The sequence below is a fragment of the Chrysoperla carnea genome, chromosome 3 (assembly GCF_905475395.1).
Source record: "Chrysoperla carnea chromosome 3, inChrCarn1.1, whole genome shotgun sequence".
NCBI lineage: Eukaryota > Metazoa > Arthropoda > Insecta > Neuroptera > Chrysopidae > Chrysoperla > Chrysoperla carnea.
The window spans coordinates 83,942,950-83,957,533 of NC_058339.1; the positions used below are offsets into that span (position 1 = coordinate 83,942,950).

Below are 14,584 nucleotides of genomic sequence, written 5' to 3' on the forward strand. Positions count from 1 at the left end.
GTAAATAGCAGTAAGGTACTCTAATTGTACAATATATACCTAAGTTTTCTAATTAAAGACAACAATATTAGATTCTTGAAATGAATAAATCTAATAAGTAACAAAGTTGTATATTTCCAGGAAGAAATGGAGGAATACACAAAATATCAAACAGTTCTCATATTATGTGTGTCGTGTTTTAACACACTTATTAATGAACAGAAAACTTCTATGTCGCTATTTAAGTATGCATACCGAATGGTTTTTGAAAAAGTTTTCACCTTTGTATTTCGAAAATGAAATAAAACAAGTGAAAACAAACAATTGACTGACATATTTGTTGAAATACCATATACGATGATGCAATCGTTTGTTTTTTACGTTACGTAAGTAAAGAAAGATATCCACTCTCACAATTAGATACCCACATATACGTAACTGATAGCGCCCTCCTGGGTAAACAGTAATTTTTACGAAAAAATGTTTCACACAAAAATTGTTTATATTTTTTAAGAAACTTTTTTTACATTTAAACTTTTGCCTATCTCTAACGGTTTGCAAGATTGATCCTACGGACCCAAAACCCGGTTGATCTACGTATCTCATTTACTTATTCGACCTCATTTTATTCGTCCTAAGAATGCTATAAAAATTTCAGCTTGATATCTCTATACGCTTTTTATCCTGTTTATATGAACACCTGTACCAAAATATTATTCGTAGTATCCAAATTTTAAAGCGTTATACAGCTCATTGATAGGTTAGATTAGGTTAATTTTAAAATCATTTTAAGACAATTTAAAAAAAAATCACTTTTCATATCCTTTAAGGGGATTCGTAAACCTGCAGTATTCTAAAAAAGTTTTGGTTAATTCCACGGTACATAGATATAAACGAAATGCATGCTTTTTAGTCAAGTAATGAGTTATTTTTACAATACCACGCAACTACAAAAATATAGGTATAATATTATTGTGTGTAAGTGATGCTTATAAATTTGATAATATAGATATTGCTCTTCAATCACCAATACTCGTCTCTGTTCATCAAAGATCATGGATCTTCGATGAACTTATAATTAAATTAAAATTTTGTTTTTGTATCATCGGCAACCTTACATTTTTATGGTATTATTAGTATGGTAAACTGTGGTAATAATCTTGTAGTATGGTAAACTACAAGATTGTCTAAATGTTTTAGATAGTTTTTTATCACACTCTCTTTTGATATAGAAATATCCAATTGAAAAGGATACCCAATATGTTTCATCATCTTTTCAGCCATCTTTGAAGGATAAAATAATAATAAAAAGCCCGATAACTTAGGAATTTTTGTGATTTTTGGAAACTGTTTTAATCAAAAAACTTATTTATTAAGTTTTATTCAATCCTTGCATATCTCCACGAACAATATAAATGTATGATTGTCAGACAGTTATGTCGCATTCCGACTTAATTTGAGTAAAAAAAGATAATATGCAAGCGTTCTTAAAATTGTCGAAAATGTGATTTTTGTTAAACACCATTGACTTTACAATGTATTTTCATTGAATAAATAAACGATCAGTGGAATCCCCTAAGTTTAAATTTTAATTTCTTTCACCACACCTTCAATTATAAACAAAAGGGGAAGTGTAAAATGTACGAAGGTAAAGAAAAGAAAATATTGAGATCATGATATAGTAAACAAACATGTGAGAAAGCAGACTAATTTTATTATTTATAGACATATAAAGTTCACTTTTAATTATGTAAGACATAAATTCAAGTAAAGTTTCAATGTGCTGGAACGTATCACACGCGGGACGGTTATCGATTTGTGAATACTTCAATAGTCTAAGTCTTTTAGATAGTAGGTACACTTTAAATTAAAGAAAGGACTTTTTGCAAGGAAATATTTTCTTAATATGGTATCAAGTAAATACTTTCGCGATTTAAGAAAGTTGTTTAGAATTTATATAACTACCTATTTTGTTGAAGTAAGATCGTTGACTCAAACAATAGTTACTTGTTATAAGAACATCAACTGCGCAGTATATTAATTCTTTTTTTTTACTATGTAAGTTTTTATAATACACTTGTTCTTTACTATCCGAAGCAAAATAAATAATGTATGTTTTTTATTTGAATGGAAGAGAAATTTTTTTTTTTTTTTGAACCAGTAGTTGCTATGAATCCCTCCCTCCAACTCCTAAAATATCTTAAAATTCAATTTAGATTTAAAAGAGGAAATAGACTGATGAAAAAACAAACACGCTTTTGAAGGTAGACTTTTGAAATTGCGTCGCGTCATCATTGTTTGTTTCTTCAAGAATATGTGCTAAAATTTCTATTTTATCGTAGTTCACTGGATCATTTTATTTCTTTTGTATCAGCCAAAGGCGTTCCCATTTTTTTTTTTTTGCATTGAATCTATGTTTTATAGCCTGGCAACTTTATTCACGATGTGGGTGAAGAAAAGGGGAATATAGAAATGAAGTTTGAATGAGGACTAAAGAGTGAATTATTCCGACTACCTTAAGTATTCTACTGTAATAAGAAACAGTGATTTCCCAGTTCCAAATAAGTAGATACAGAAATATTGTTACATCTTACCGTTCTTCAACACTCGATTGGTTCCTTTCCATTTCTTAATTTTGTTAAGACATACCAACTTCGGACCCTTGCTAATGTAGGAAGACATATCCATTTTTTTACACGACCTATATCATGATCACCACGATCTAACATATTTGAACTTTTATGCCAACAAAGTCAAAAGTCGAGTTTTATTTATGGTAAGTAAATAAAACCATTAAAAAATTACATCAATTAATAAATTTTCTAACAAAAACAAAGGAAAGAGAAATTATCCATAATTTTTATTAATTTCATAAAAATTGACATTTATGAAGGAACTTGAACAAAAAATTAATTTTATGAAAAATCTGTTTTGACTATGAGAATGTTGTCAAGGTTGGCCATACTTTTGATTTATGTACAACATGTCGTTAGGGGATAACTTTGGAAAATCCGGTCACATAGCTGCAAGGATTTACTGTATTGAATTTCTAATCGTTGAAAATCTATGAAATATGCTGAAAGGATGTGGAAAATGATTTCAATGAAATAAAAAAATTGATTCAGTTTATTTTTCATTTTGCTAAATAATTCCAGTCCCCAGGTGCCGGGCGAGCGGACTCGGCAGGTTCATTATGTGAGTACCCCCCTCCATAGAAAACCACTTTTGACCTGTAACCGATAACAACACGTAAGCCATATCTTTTTCCGTTATTATAGGAGGCCTATACCTCTTCTCAGGTATAGGGCTCCTCCATTTTCTCCTCCTCTCCATCCGGAAAACCAAAAATTGACGTTATATCATTTCCTCTCCACCAAAACCAGACACGTAAAAGTATTCAATTATCCGCTTGGCATATTTTTAAGCGGAATTCTTCTATCAATACACAGCACTTCCCACGATAATTCGTTCTTTTTGTTTCACTTACATGCACGAATTGCATTTTTTTGGCTGTTCATGTGATTTAAATAAGCAAATATTTCTTGAGCCACCGATTTCAATACTTAATTCTATACAATAAGTAATTGTCGGTTTAAAAGTTAAAGTATAGCTGGTAAAAATTTTCATGAACCAAGAAAACATTAACTTGCTACCATGTTAAGAACTTATTTTCTTGTTAGCACTTTTTTCAGTGTACGACAGAGGGCGGATCTAGACAAGTTTATCCTACAAATTTTTTAAATTATAAATTAAATTAGATTAACTAATTTAAAACGATATAAACAACAAACAAGGAGGATTGTTAACTTTATGAACCTGTATCCGTAATAAATTTACTTCCATGATAATATGTACGACCTTTATTAAAAACATTGAACCTGTATAGTTGAATAAAGACATGAAGACATGAATGGGAATCCTTAGTTTTATTGAGATAAGTTTGTTAGTTAAACTTTTTTTCATGAACTTATTATGTGAGGCTTAAATGCTTTTATGATGCTAAACTATTTTAAATCCGTTTAAATAAAAATGTTCTTACTGACTGTAATAGATTTTATGAAAGATTTTTATTAAATAATTTCAAATATATAAGTTTTGTAGAACATTATATTATATTGTTAACGAAGAAATAACATTACGACGAAATACTTATTAACGATATGATGGGATAAGGGCATAATTAACGTAATCATGCGAAATTTATGCAATTAAATGCTACGCACTCATGTGCATCTCAGAAGTACGCTAATAATGTGTTATTAACGTATATCGTATAAAACTATATTTACGCGTCTAAAATGCAAAATTAAATGGTAACGATTTAGGAAAAAATAGACCCGGAAATATAGACGTAAAACATTTCTGTAATAGTGTCCCATTATTGAACGCAAGGGCTAAAAACTTCAGAACCTAACCAACTCCTCGATAGTCGACAAACTCAACCAAACCAACTCGTATTTACAACTATACTCCGGGTATATATAGATATAATTTTCGATCTATTTTTTCAGGTTCACTTTTTTCGGGTCCATTTTTCGATAACCGTTTTGACAGTAATTTGACCATTTTTATTGATTGAAAATGATATTACTCCTTTTTAAGCTAATTTGTTTGGTTAAAAATGAGTGCGGTAATAAACAATTTTTCGCACGCAAAATGAGTGAGAAAAGTAGTTTTTATCTCACGGGCTCAGAAAAAAAAATTTTTTTAAATGTTATTTTGAATGGAGTGTCGGGGTAAATTACAAAATACAAAATATTTCACGTTTTTGTAAATAAGTACTTCATTTGGTTTTTATCGAATTCAAAAATAAGAATTATTTTCTGAGAGGTTAGAAAAGTCTTTTATTGAATCTGAAATTCTGAAATACAGTCTGTTAAGATACAGAGGTGGGAGGAAGTTCAAAATTCAAACACAGGCAAGCTTTAAGAAGGAAATATCTTATAGCCAAAAGAAAAATTGACAGACTTGCATCTGTTTTCGAATACCTAAAAATATGTCACACAATGGGGATGTTAAAAAGATTATCCGCTCCTTGGCTTCATAAGAAGAAGATTATATCCGGTGAATGAAAATTTTATTTAGATGCACTCCATTTTGTGTGGTTCCCTTGGAAATCAAATCAAGTTGTTCCAGCCACTTTTGTCGCGCAAATATTGGGCGAAAAACAAGCTTCCCAAAGTTGGTTTATCTTTGTCTATGTTTAGCTTTGATCCTCCTTCGTTTCCAAAATAATTCCCAATTTTTTTCGTCCGCTTATTAAGGATGTCTACAACATGTTTTATTTCTACGAGGAAAGCTTTAATATCTGGGCTAACAATATAGCCTTCTAATAAACCTTGCCTCCTCGAGCAAATAAGAGACTGATTCACGGTACATTGTACCCTGCGTATTATATGTAGAAATCTCACTCTATATGTAGAAATGAATCTGATTGTTGTATGATTCAGATTGTTGTAAAGAGATATAGGATGGCTTGTTTGTAAGTAGTTAATTATTGTTACACTTGCAACAGTAACACTGTAACAGTGATAGTTACAATATGTTTTGTTGTTTTAACAGGGTGGTCCAATTCATAACATTAGGACTTCATCAAATGGTAGATAACGTAAAAATAATGACAATTTCTACTACTCTTACAATCGGAAAAGCCTCATTTCTTCAATACAGTTTGTTAAAATTAGAAAAAAACGGATATTATTGTTAATATTTTTAAAGCAATTGGTAAGAAAAACAAAAAATTTATCGCATACAGCCCCAAGCATGGGGAACATATCGTACCCATATGTCCACCGCTGTTTTTCGTAATTTATCCCATAAGCCTTAAATCATGAAGAATCCTTAGCTCATAGTGTGACATTTCCAAATTTTATAAGCAGCTGTTTTGGAAATATTCACAATACTATCCCATTTTATTGAAATTTCAAACAATGTATCCAAAAAAGAAACTTTTTCCGGGATAAGTGTATTGAGAAATTAATTATCATTATTTTAACATTATCTATCATTTGATGAAGTCCTGCTGTTATATCTTGGACCACTCTGTATAAAGCAGGCTAATCAAGTTAATAAATATTTAATGGCACAAACACACAAGTTAAATGAAAAGTTTAACATCAACTGAAAATTATATACCATCAGTGAAGAATATGTTTGTTGTATATTATAATAGAATATCTATGGTGTACAAAGTTTACAAGCTAGTGGGATACATAACATTTTCTTTGTAACTCTCTTCTATCTAATTAAACTAATTTTCTTAAAACATGGATAAGAAAACTCTCGATCAAGTCACTTTTCAAACAAACAAAAATCAAATCAAAATCGGTTTGTCGTTTAACGAGCTATGATGCTACAAACAGAAACACAGATACACAGGCACGTTAAACTTATAACACCCCTCTTTTTGTGTCGGGGGTTCAAAAGATACACTAGGTGAAATATTCTTAAAAATGGATGCAGAAATCAAATGCAAAAGTTCGTTTTATCACAGTATTTGAAACTTTAGTAAAATGTAGTTTAAGTGGTTCCGAAGAAATTTTTCACGAAATAAGAAATTAGTAAGAAGTTACTAGAAAAAGAAATAGTTACTACTGTTTTCAGGACCGGAAGTAGCTTTCCGCCCCTACGCTACAGTTGACACAGCCATCTTTTTTTCTTTGTAACTCTACTCGAAGCTCCTCAACGTAAGCTTTGGTCAGGCCCATGTATCATCCCCTTAAAAAGCTGTATACATCTATACATACAAGAAACAAAATGATATAAAATGTTATTTTAGGCCGAGAAAACAGGCAATGAAAATCATTAAAATTCAAATTGGCGAAAACGATCCGGAAACACACGAAGTTATACGAATGGCCCTGTGACGTCAGTTCGCCAGTTGACTTTTATTAATTATCATAAATATAACCGATTAAGGGTCCGATTGGAAAATCTAATTATTATTGCTGCGTAGATCATTTTGTAGTAAGTACAGTACGAATATTATCATTGCTTGCCGAATTGACGTCACAGATCACGTGTGCGTTGGAGCAAAAAAAAAAGGTTTTAAATTATTTCAAATATTTTGACTTTTTTACAATTTTTTGATAGTGTTTTCGTTGTTTAAAATGCGCAATTTTCGAGTTACAGGCTCTAATCGATCTTTATTTTCATAAAAAATTCACAAAAAGCATTTCTGTTTTTCATGGAAAAAGTATATTGATCTAATTAGAAGTACTTTTTAAATGGTAAAGATCTTGACTCTTATCGCTTTGGAACTCCCATGTCACGTTTTTACTACCATTCTTAATTAATTTAATTAGCAATTATCTTTTTCTCTTTTATTTTCTTTTTACTAAACAAATATAATTTTTATATTCAGAGAAAAAAATTATGCTCAATTTATTTTCGATAAATGCATTTTCCTTAGAAGTGGCTCTCATTGGCCCAAGGCACTTTCTTTGCATAATTTAATCATTCACGTAAATGTTGGACGGTAGACGTGTAGTAATTTTCCTAAAGTAATTACTAATTTAATCAACTAAGTAATTCTTACTGTAACTATAATAAATGATCTTGATTGATATATAACTCGGAATAAACACACAGTTTATTAGTTAAACATATCTTTTATCTTATAACATTTCATCTATCTTACTCTCACTGCATGTTCTTGCATATTCTTGTACCTTAATGATAATATTATAATATAATTATTAATATAAATGTTTGTTTTATGAAAATATAATTAATAGTTTGACTTGAAGTAATTGTAAAAGTTTTAAAATTATTTTTAATTAAGTTGGTTAATCTTTATAAACAGTTTTAAAATGATACATATTATTTAACAGAGTGCGGTAAAATAACTTACATTGGCAACCGTAGCCCCAAGTAGCAGGGAGGGTTTGAGCTATCTTGGAAAAGATGCCTTTTAAAAGATGATCTTTTAAAACTTGTTATTGTCAATGTCAACCCAGTGTTTTTTACCATTATCCATACCCTGAAGCAATCGATTATTGAAACTTCTGTTCACTCTCTTGCACTAGGCAATCGGAATAGTGATGATTTACCTTATGTTAGTCTTAAGTTAAGTTCGAGTGAAATTTACAAAATTTAAAAAACCCCCGTCAAAGGCGATTTATTCCTTGTAAACCGATTTTTGGAAACAAAGCTATAAAATGTTGTCAATCAAGGCGGTTCGGCCGTTTAGGGGCTACGACGCCACTGAGAAACACACAGCACACAGATAAACCCTTTAAACGTATAACACTCCTTCTTAAATCATTATCAAAGTGCTGGTCAAGGACGTCAGATGAGATGTAAAGGATTCTTAGGCCTATCATTTTTTGGGACAAATTTTTGAAAATATTTTAGTTGAAATTGAAATATTTGAGTTGAGTTTGATCTTTTGAATTATTGTTTTGAATTGCCTAATTATTTTACCATTTCACTTTTCAAAATGAATTGAGCCAGGTTTATTTGACCATTTCCATAATAATTATTTATATGATAAAATTATATATCATGCCTTTTCCAAACTGAATCGATTTTGAAGATCATCGCCAATTTTTTACTTTTTTCGAGAACTGAGCTCGCACTTGGACATAGCTAAGAACACTCTCCGTTAAATTATCTTTCAAATGAAACCATAAATATTAAAATCGGTTCATCCGTTTAAGCGTTACGATGCCACAGGCAGACAAACACACAGATACACACACATACCGGTCAAACTTATAACAACCCTTTTTTAAATTCAGGGGTAATAAATAGGTGTTTATGGCAAACGAACTTTCCTTCCTAGTGCAATAAATGACATTTTGGGCTTCCAATGATTAACAAAAGTTTTAGAATTGCTTCTTCAAATGAGACCGATTCTGTTTCTCCAAGACCCCTTGCTTGGCAGATACACAAAAAAGAAAATTATCGTGCCGCACTTTGTGTTATATTATTGTTATATTATATTAAACTTAAGTTAGTAATTTTAAGTTTTATTGTGTAAAAGTTTATTAAGACACACGTTTAGTTATTGTTATTAAATTGAGTTTAATATTTAAAAAATGATAAAATTAATTAAGTTATAAATAAGAAACTTTTTTATTTCAGCCATTGTTTTTATTTTCAATTGTTTTTGTGAACTTATGGAAAAATAAATTGTTTCGGAAGCTTTTTAAAGAAAATTCATGACGTAATTTTTAGAAAGAATAAATCAAACGGATCGAAATTGTGTTTCCGTAGCGTTACCAGTACGCATAGTCAAGAAGTATTTAAGGTAAATGTACCATATTACGGGATGTTAAGGCATAATGTACTTTGAAGCTGATTATTGAAATAAATATAAATATTACCACTATAAAAATTGATTTGTCGTATAAAATGATTTATTGAGAATTAGTTTTGATCATTTTTTCACCCCAAAGTCTTTAATTTATAGTATTAAACGTTAATTTTCTGGACATCGAGTTTGTCTCTAATTCCGTGATAAAATTTGGCTTTGAACCTGATTCCGGGAATGAAAGTACATAATTCCGGGATACACACTTAACATAGGTAAATTAAAAAATTTTGTTTAATGTAATTAAGATTATTGAGTATTATCATATAAAATTTGATTGAAAAATAAAAATTTTTAATTAATTTTTAAAAAATCATAATATATTGCAGAATACTAATGACAATAAATCACTGGTATTGTAAATATTATCGTTATTAAATTAATGAAGCTAATAGAATTGTTATTTTTTTAAATTCTTTTAATGATAGTAAAAGTTATTTTAACCTTAATAATCATCAAAAATTAATTTTTAAAAAGTTTCAATTTTCTCCTTTACAATGTGATACTCCCGGAATTGTATACATATGTAAAAACTCTGCTCATTATTCCGGGAGTTAAAAACACATTATATACTTATCATAAAAAGCAGTTATTTAAGTATAAATTAACCAAATTTAAACAAAAAAAACATATCCCGTAATTACCTCACAAAAATCTACGGTATCTACTGCTTCAATCAGTAAAAAATATTTTAATAATTATAACACCAATTTAAAATGAGAGTTAAAAATAATTACTCCTTATTTTCCCTAATTACGGTAGACTCCCGTAATATGGTTCACTATCACTGATTTAAGAACATAATTCCGGGAATCATTATTTAAAGAAAATAATTAGTTAAAATATTTTGAAAAATCTTTAAAACGATTTATTTATTCATTCTAATCAATATTTTTACATATTCAAAAATGATAAACTTACCAGTAAACTAAAAAAAGCTTAACAATCCAACACTGTCACCTTACGTATACAGACAACATATTTGTAATAAAACCAGATGTTAACCGATCGGTCAATTTTTCGATCAATTATAGTATTTAAGTGTGATTTGATTTGTTCAAAAGTGGATTTTTTTGGTTCATATTTTAGTGCTAGAGGATCAGTTATTTTTAAAAATTAAAAATTTATTTAGTATTTCTTATTTTTTGATTAAAATAAAAAACTCCCGGAATAACGTACTAACCCGTAATAATGTACACTTACCTTACGTCAAAAATATCAAAAATAGTTAAAGCGTGAAGATAGATGTATGGCGATGATATCTACAAAGCTCGACCATTTAATTCAGAAACATATAAAAGTGTTATTTGTTCAAGCTACAATTAAGAATTGATCATGCGCTTGGAAGGGGTTAGGAAGACGGAGGAAGAAACTTCTACTCAGAGAAAGCCGCCACAATCTGTTTACTTCAAGCCTGTCCTGACGATCTGTCGGCTTGAATCGAAAAGACAACCTTTCAGTTAATATTGTTTAGTCCAAGTACGCTGACGCGTGAGAAATTAATCATTTTTATTTTCAATATATTCAAGACCGCTGAATCTAAAACAAAACCGCAGAACACATAATAACAAAAATACCCGAAGAGAGTGAACAATTGGTAAATCAAAACACACTTGGGAGTCTCTAGAAAATTCAAAAAGATCGTTAATTTCTATCATATAATTTAAAAATATTTCATGCAATTCATTAGCAAAAAAATTTACTTGAGTAGTTATTTGACAACTGTCCGAAACAAAAGCAAATCAATGAAAAGGCTTATTTATGTCACATACCGTTTCGCTTTTCTTTCAAGTTAAAAATGTATTAACTAAATATGATCACCCCATACTTGGTTGTTAGTGAATTATGTGTTTTCACTTGTATCACTTCCGTTTATCTATAGTTAAAAATTTTTTGCTAATTTCATAAAAAAAAGTGATCCAAATAGTTAGTAATGTAAATAAATATTCATACATTGTTAAGGTTATTCATAACATTCATATAATCATTAGCATTAGTTTTATTAAATATACATAATCGCTGAATGAATATTTATAATATCTTACAGTTTATACAATATCACTTATGACACTTCGTTTCTCATTTTCACTTGATTCTCGTTTAAAACTACTGAACAGACTTCTATCTGAACGAGAAGTTAATTTTCTCTGAAACAATATACAAGAGAAAAGCTTTGATGAACATTGATTTAATCTTTTAATGTTAAAAAAAAACAGTAAATGGGTTGTTGCTTGTATAGCATGAATATCAGTCTTGAAAGATACCTACCAATAATTATTTTATTTTTATATCTAGATAATACCTTTAATCTTGGGAGGTAGGCATAAAAGAGTTTAGGTAAATATTTGTTTGACTAGAGGAATGATTTTTAACTTCTATTGCGTTTTTCAATTAAGCGCCATAATGTCACAAATATCATCTTTGTTAAACAGTTTTTTTTTTCTGTCCAAATTTTTTGCCTTTATCATTTTATCTAATTTTATTTATTACATTAACTTTATACATTATAGTATGCATCAAAGTCGATAGTTCTGATTTTTTGCAGACTTGTTTATGATGTTATTCCAATGTTAAAATGCCAAAATTTCGGAATTTGGCGATAATAACCGTAAAGGCCTAGTTTTTTGATAAAACCATTTCAGAACGTTTTTAAAGTAGACTAAATTTGCTTCAATATAGCAGACTTGTTTATGATGTTGGCCCAATGTATAATCCAAATTTGTGACCTCGGACACGCAACTTTTTGTCAAAAATCAAAAAACGCAAGAAAATTTTATTTTTTTCCGATTTTGGCAATTTTAACCCTAAAGGGTCAGTTTTTGAAGTATCTTTTTCAGATGTTTTTAAAGTACACTTAATTTGCTATAATATGACACTAGAATCGACAATAGTTTCCGGGAAAAAGCTGTTGAAAATTCATCATTTTTTCTAACTTCGCAATTTTTTGCAATATTTCCGACGTCAATTTGCAATATTTCAGGAGTATTTCAAGCTACTCTAGCGAGAGGTAGTTCCACTTACCCCCGACGTAGTCTGCTAGTGTTGTTCAGGGTCAAAATTTATTCAAAACGACATAATAACAATTGGGTCTACGGAGACGATTCTAGTCTTATATTGTAGTAATTTTGTCTACTTTAAAAACATCATCAAAAGGTATTTCAAAAACTACCTGTTAATGGTTATAGTTACCAAAATCAGAAAAAAAACTAAAATTTTCTTGCGTTTTTTGATTTTGACAAAGTTACGTTCGTCGCCCGAGGTCACAAATTTGGATTATTCATTGGGACAACACCATAAACACGTCTGCTAAAAATCAGAACTATCAAATTTGAACTTGACGAAATCTTTTAATTATTTTTTAAAATCCTACCTAATGAAAAACGTAAAATAATTGATTTATGAATATCACAACTTTTGGCGTGTTACAATGTGCACTGGCCTTTATAATTTAAATTTAAGTACAAAAGATAAAATCATTCGTCCAGACAAATAAATATTATTTTTTCTAGATTAGCTTTATGCTAACGACACGTTAAAATAATATTAAAACAATATAAGATAGACATTTTAAATTAAATAAGATTGGTAAATGTTTAAACAATGTTTTAATCTTAATCTTTAAAATGAAATAAAATTTTATTCCTTCAAGTTTATTTTCACAGACTAATATGTGGCCAAAAATTATTTTACTGCTTAAGACAACATGCTGAAAGTTTAATATAATCTGTTTTTTAAGATAATTTTTCACTTCATCCACAAGACAAGATGAATTTTTTTTAAGTTACTGATTGAAAAAGTTGCCTAATCAAAATCTTACCGTCTTTACTAACACCGAATTATGTCAAACATTATTGAAAATGAAACAAAAACTAAATGCAAAATTTTTACTCTATTTAATGTTTCTTTAATATAAAAAAATATGAACGCAAATTTTTTAAAATTTTTTCCTCCAACTTTAAAATATTATTTAATATTTAAAAAAAGAATATTTTTTCATTAAAAAATATGAAAAGTGATATTTATAAACTTTTTATTTAAAAAAATTAAAACATTATTTATTATGAAAATAACTTTTAAATAACTTTTTCGCCTACACTTGACGTTGTCTTAATCCTTGTCAAAGAATACTATACATAATATACTTTTTCAAAAACTTCTTTAAATTCTACTAAGGAAAATGTCTTCAATTATATGTAATCAATAAAAAGGTTTCCGAATTGTAACTTTTAACCAATATATATAAAGTTTTTAATTTAACAAAAATCTTTCAAACTTTTCTAATTTACAAGAATAACAATTTTTAATTTTTAATACTTTGTTTTATTTGTAATAATCTTTAAATATTTCCTAACAGATAACAAAATCTTGATTGCAAAGATTTTTTATATAGAGGTAATTTTGAAGTTGATCTATGAGACAAATAATGCATTTTGTGGAATACATATTTCGAAAACTATAACGAAGCAAAGATTTTTCTATGTTGATATTATTTCTAACACCTTGTATTTTATAAATAGGGGTCTTTAACGAACACACAATATTTAAAAGACATTTCATCACATTTTTTTCATAAAGTTGCCTACTTTTCAGTCATATTTGCCGCGAGTATATACCTCCAGTAGCCCCTTTAGTTGGAGGTTATTAAAGCGAGGTCGATTTTAGATTTTACAAAGGAGTGAACGCTTCTGTATCAACTTTCTGTATCAAATTGTATCAACTTTCTAACCCCTGTCCCTGTTTTATGCCGAAATATCATTGGCTTCCGTGAGTTTTTTTTAAGGATTTGCTGATATTCATACCCCACTCCAAATTGGAATTAGTAAAAAAATTACGAATTATAGTCTTTTTTAAGACTTTACACACATATAGTGTAAAAATTTGTTGCGCAGGAGCTGCGTTAGCTTATCAAATTCCCTCAGAGATTGAAAAAAAAAATAACACTATTTTCTTAAAATCCAATATTGCAATTTTTAATTATTCAAGAATTTTTATTTCAAAAACTAAGCACCTAGAAAAAAAATCAAAAAAGTACATTTTTGCTTCGAACTGATCAAAAAGTACAAAAATATAATTACAAAAATCCCATTGCAATAAAAAGCATCTTACAATAAGAAGTACCTATAATGAGGGGAAAATAGGACCTAAGTGGTAGAGCTATGCTGATCACGAGCTTATTTTTTATGAATTATACAATGTTTTGTCAGACGACAAATATAAATTATTCTTACTAATAAGTTTTTGTAAAAAGTTTCTTTTAATGATATCTGTTTTCTCCTTGTTTTTAGAGAT

At 28.9% G+C, this 14,584-nt stretch overlaps 1 protein-coding gene across 1 annotated transcript in view; it reads right to left on the reverse strand.

The window, feature by feature from the left end:
- LOC123296305 (calcitonin gene-related peptide type 1 receptor-like) overlaps positions 1-14,584 on the reverse strand; it is a 295,317-nt gene that overhangs the window by 15,086 nt on the left and 265,647 nt on the right. The window contains exon 11 of the mRNA XM_044877766.1: positions 11,341-11,442. Coding sequence (XP_044733701.1) covers positions 11,344-11,442 — 99 coding nt within the window. The 3' untranslated portion in view covers positions 11,341-11,343. The remainder of the gene's footprint in view (positions 1-11,340; positions 11,443-14,584) is intronic.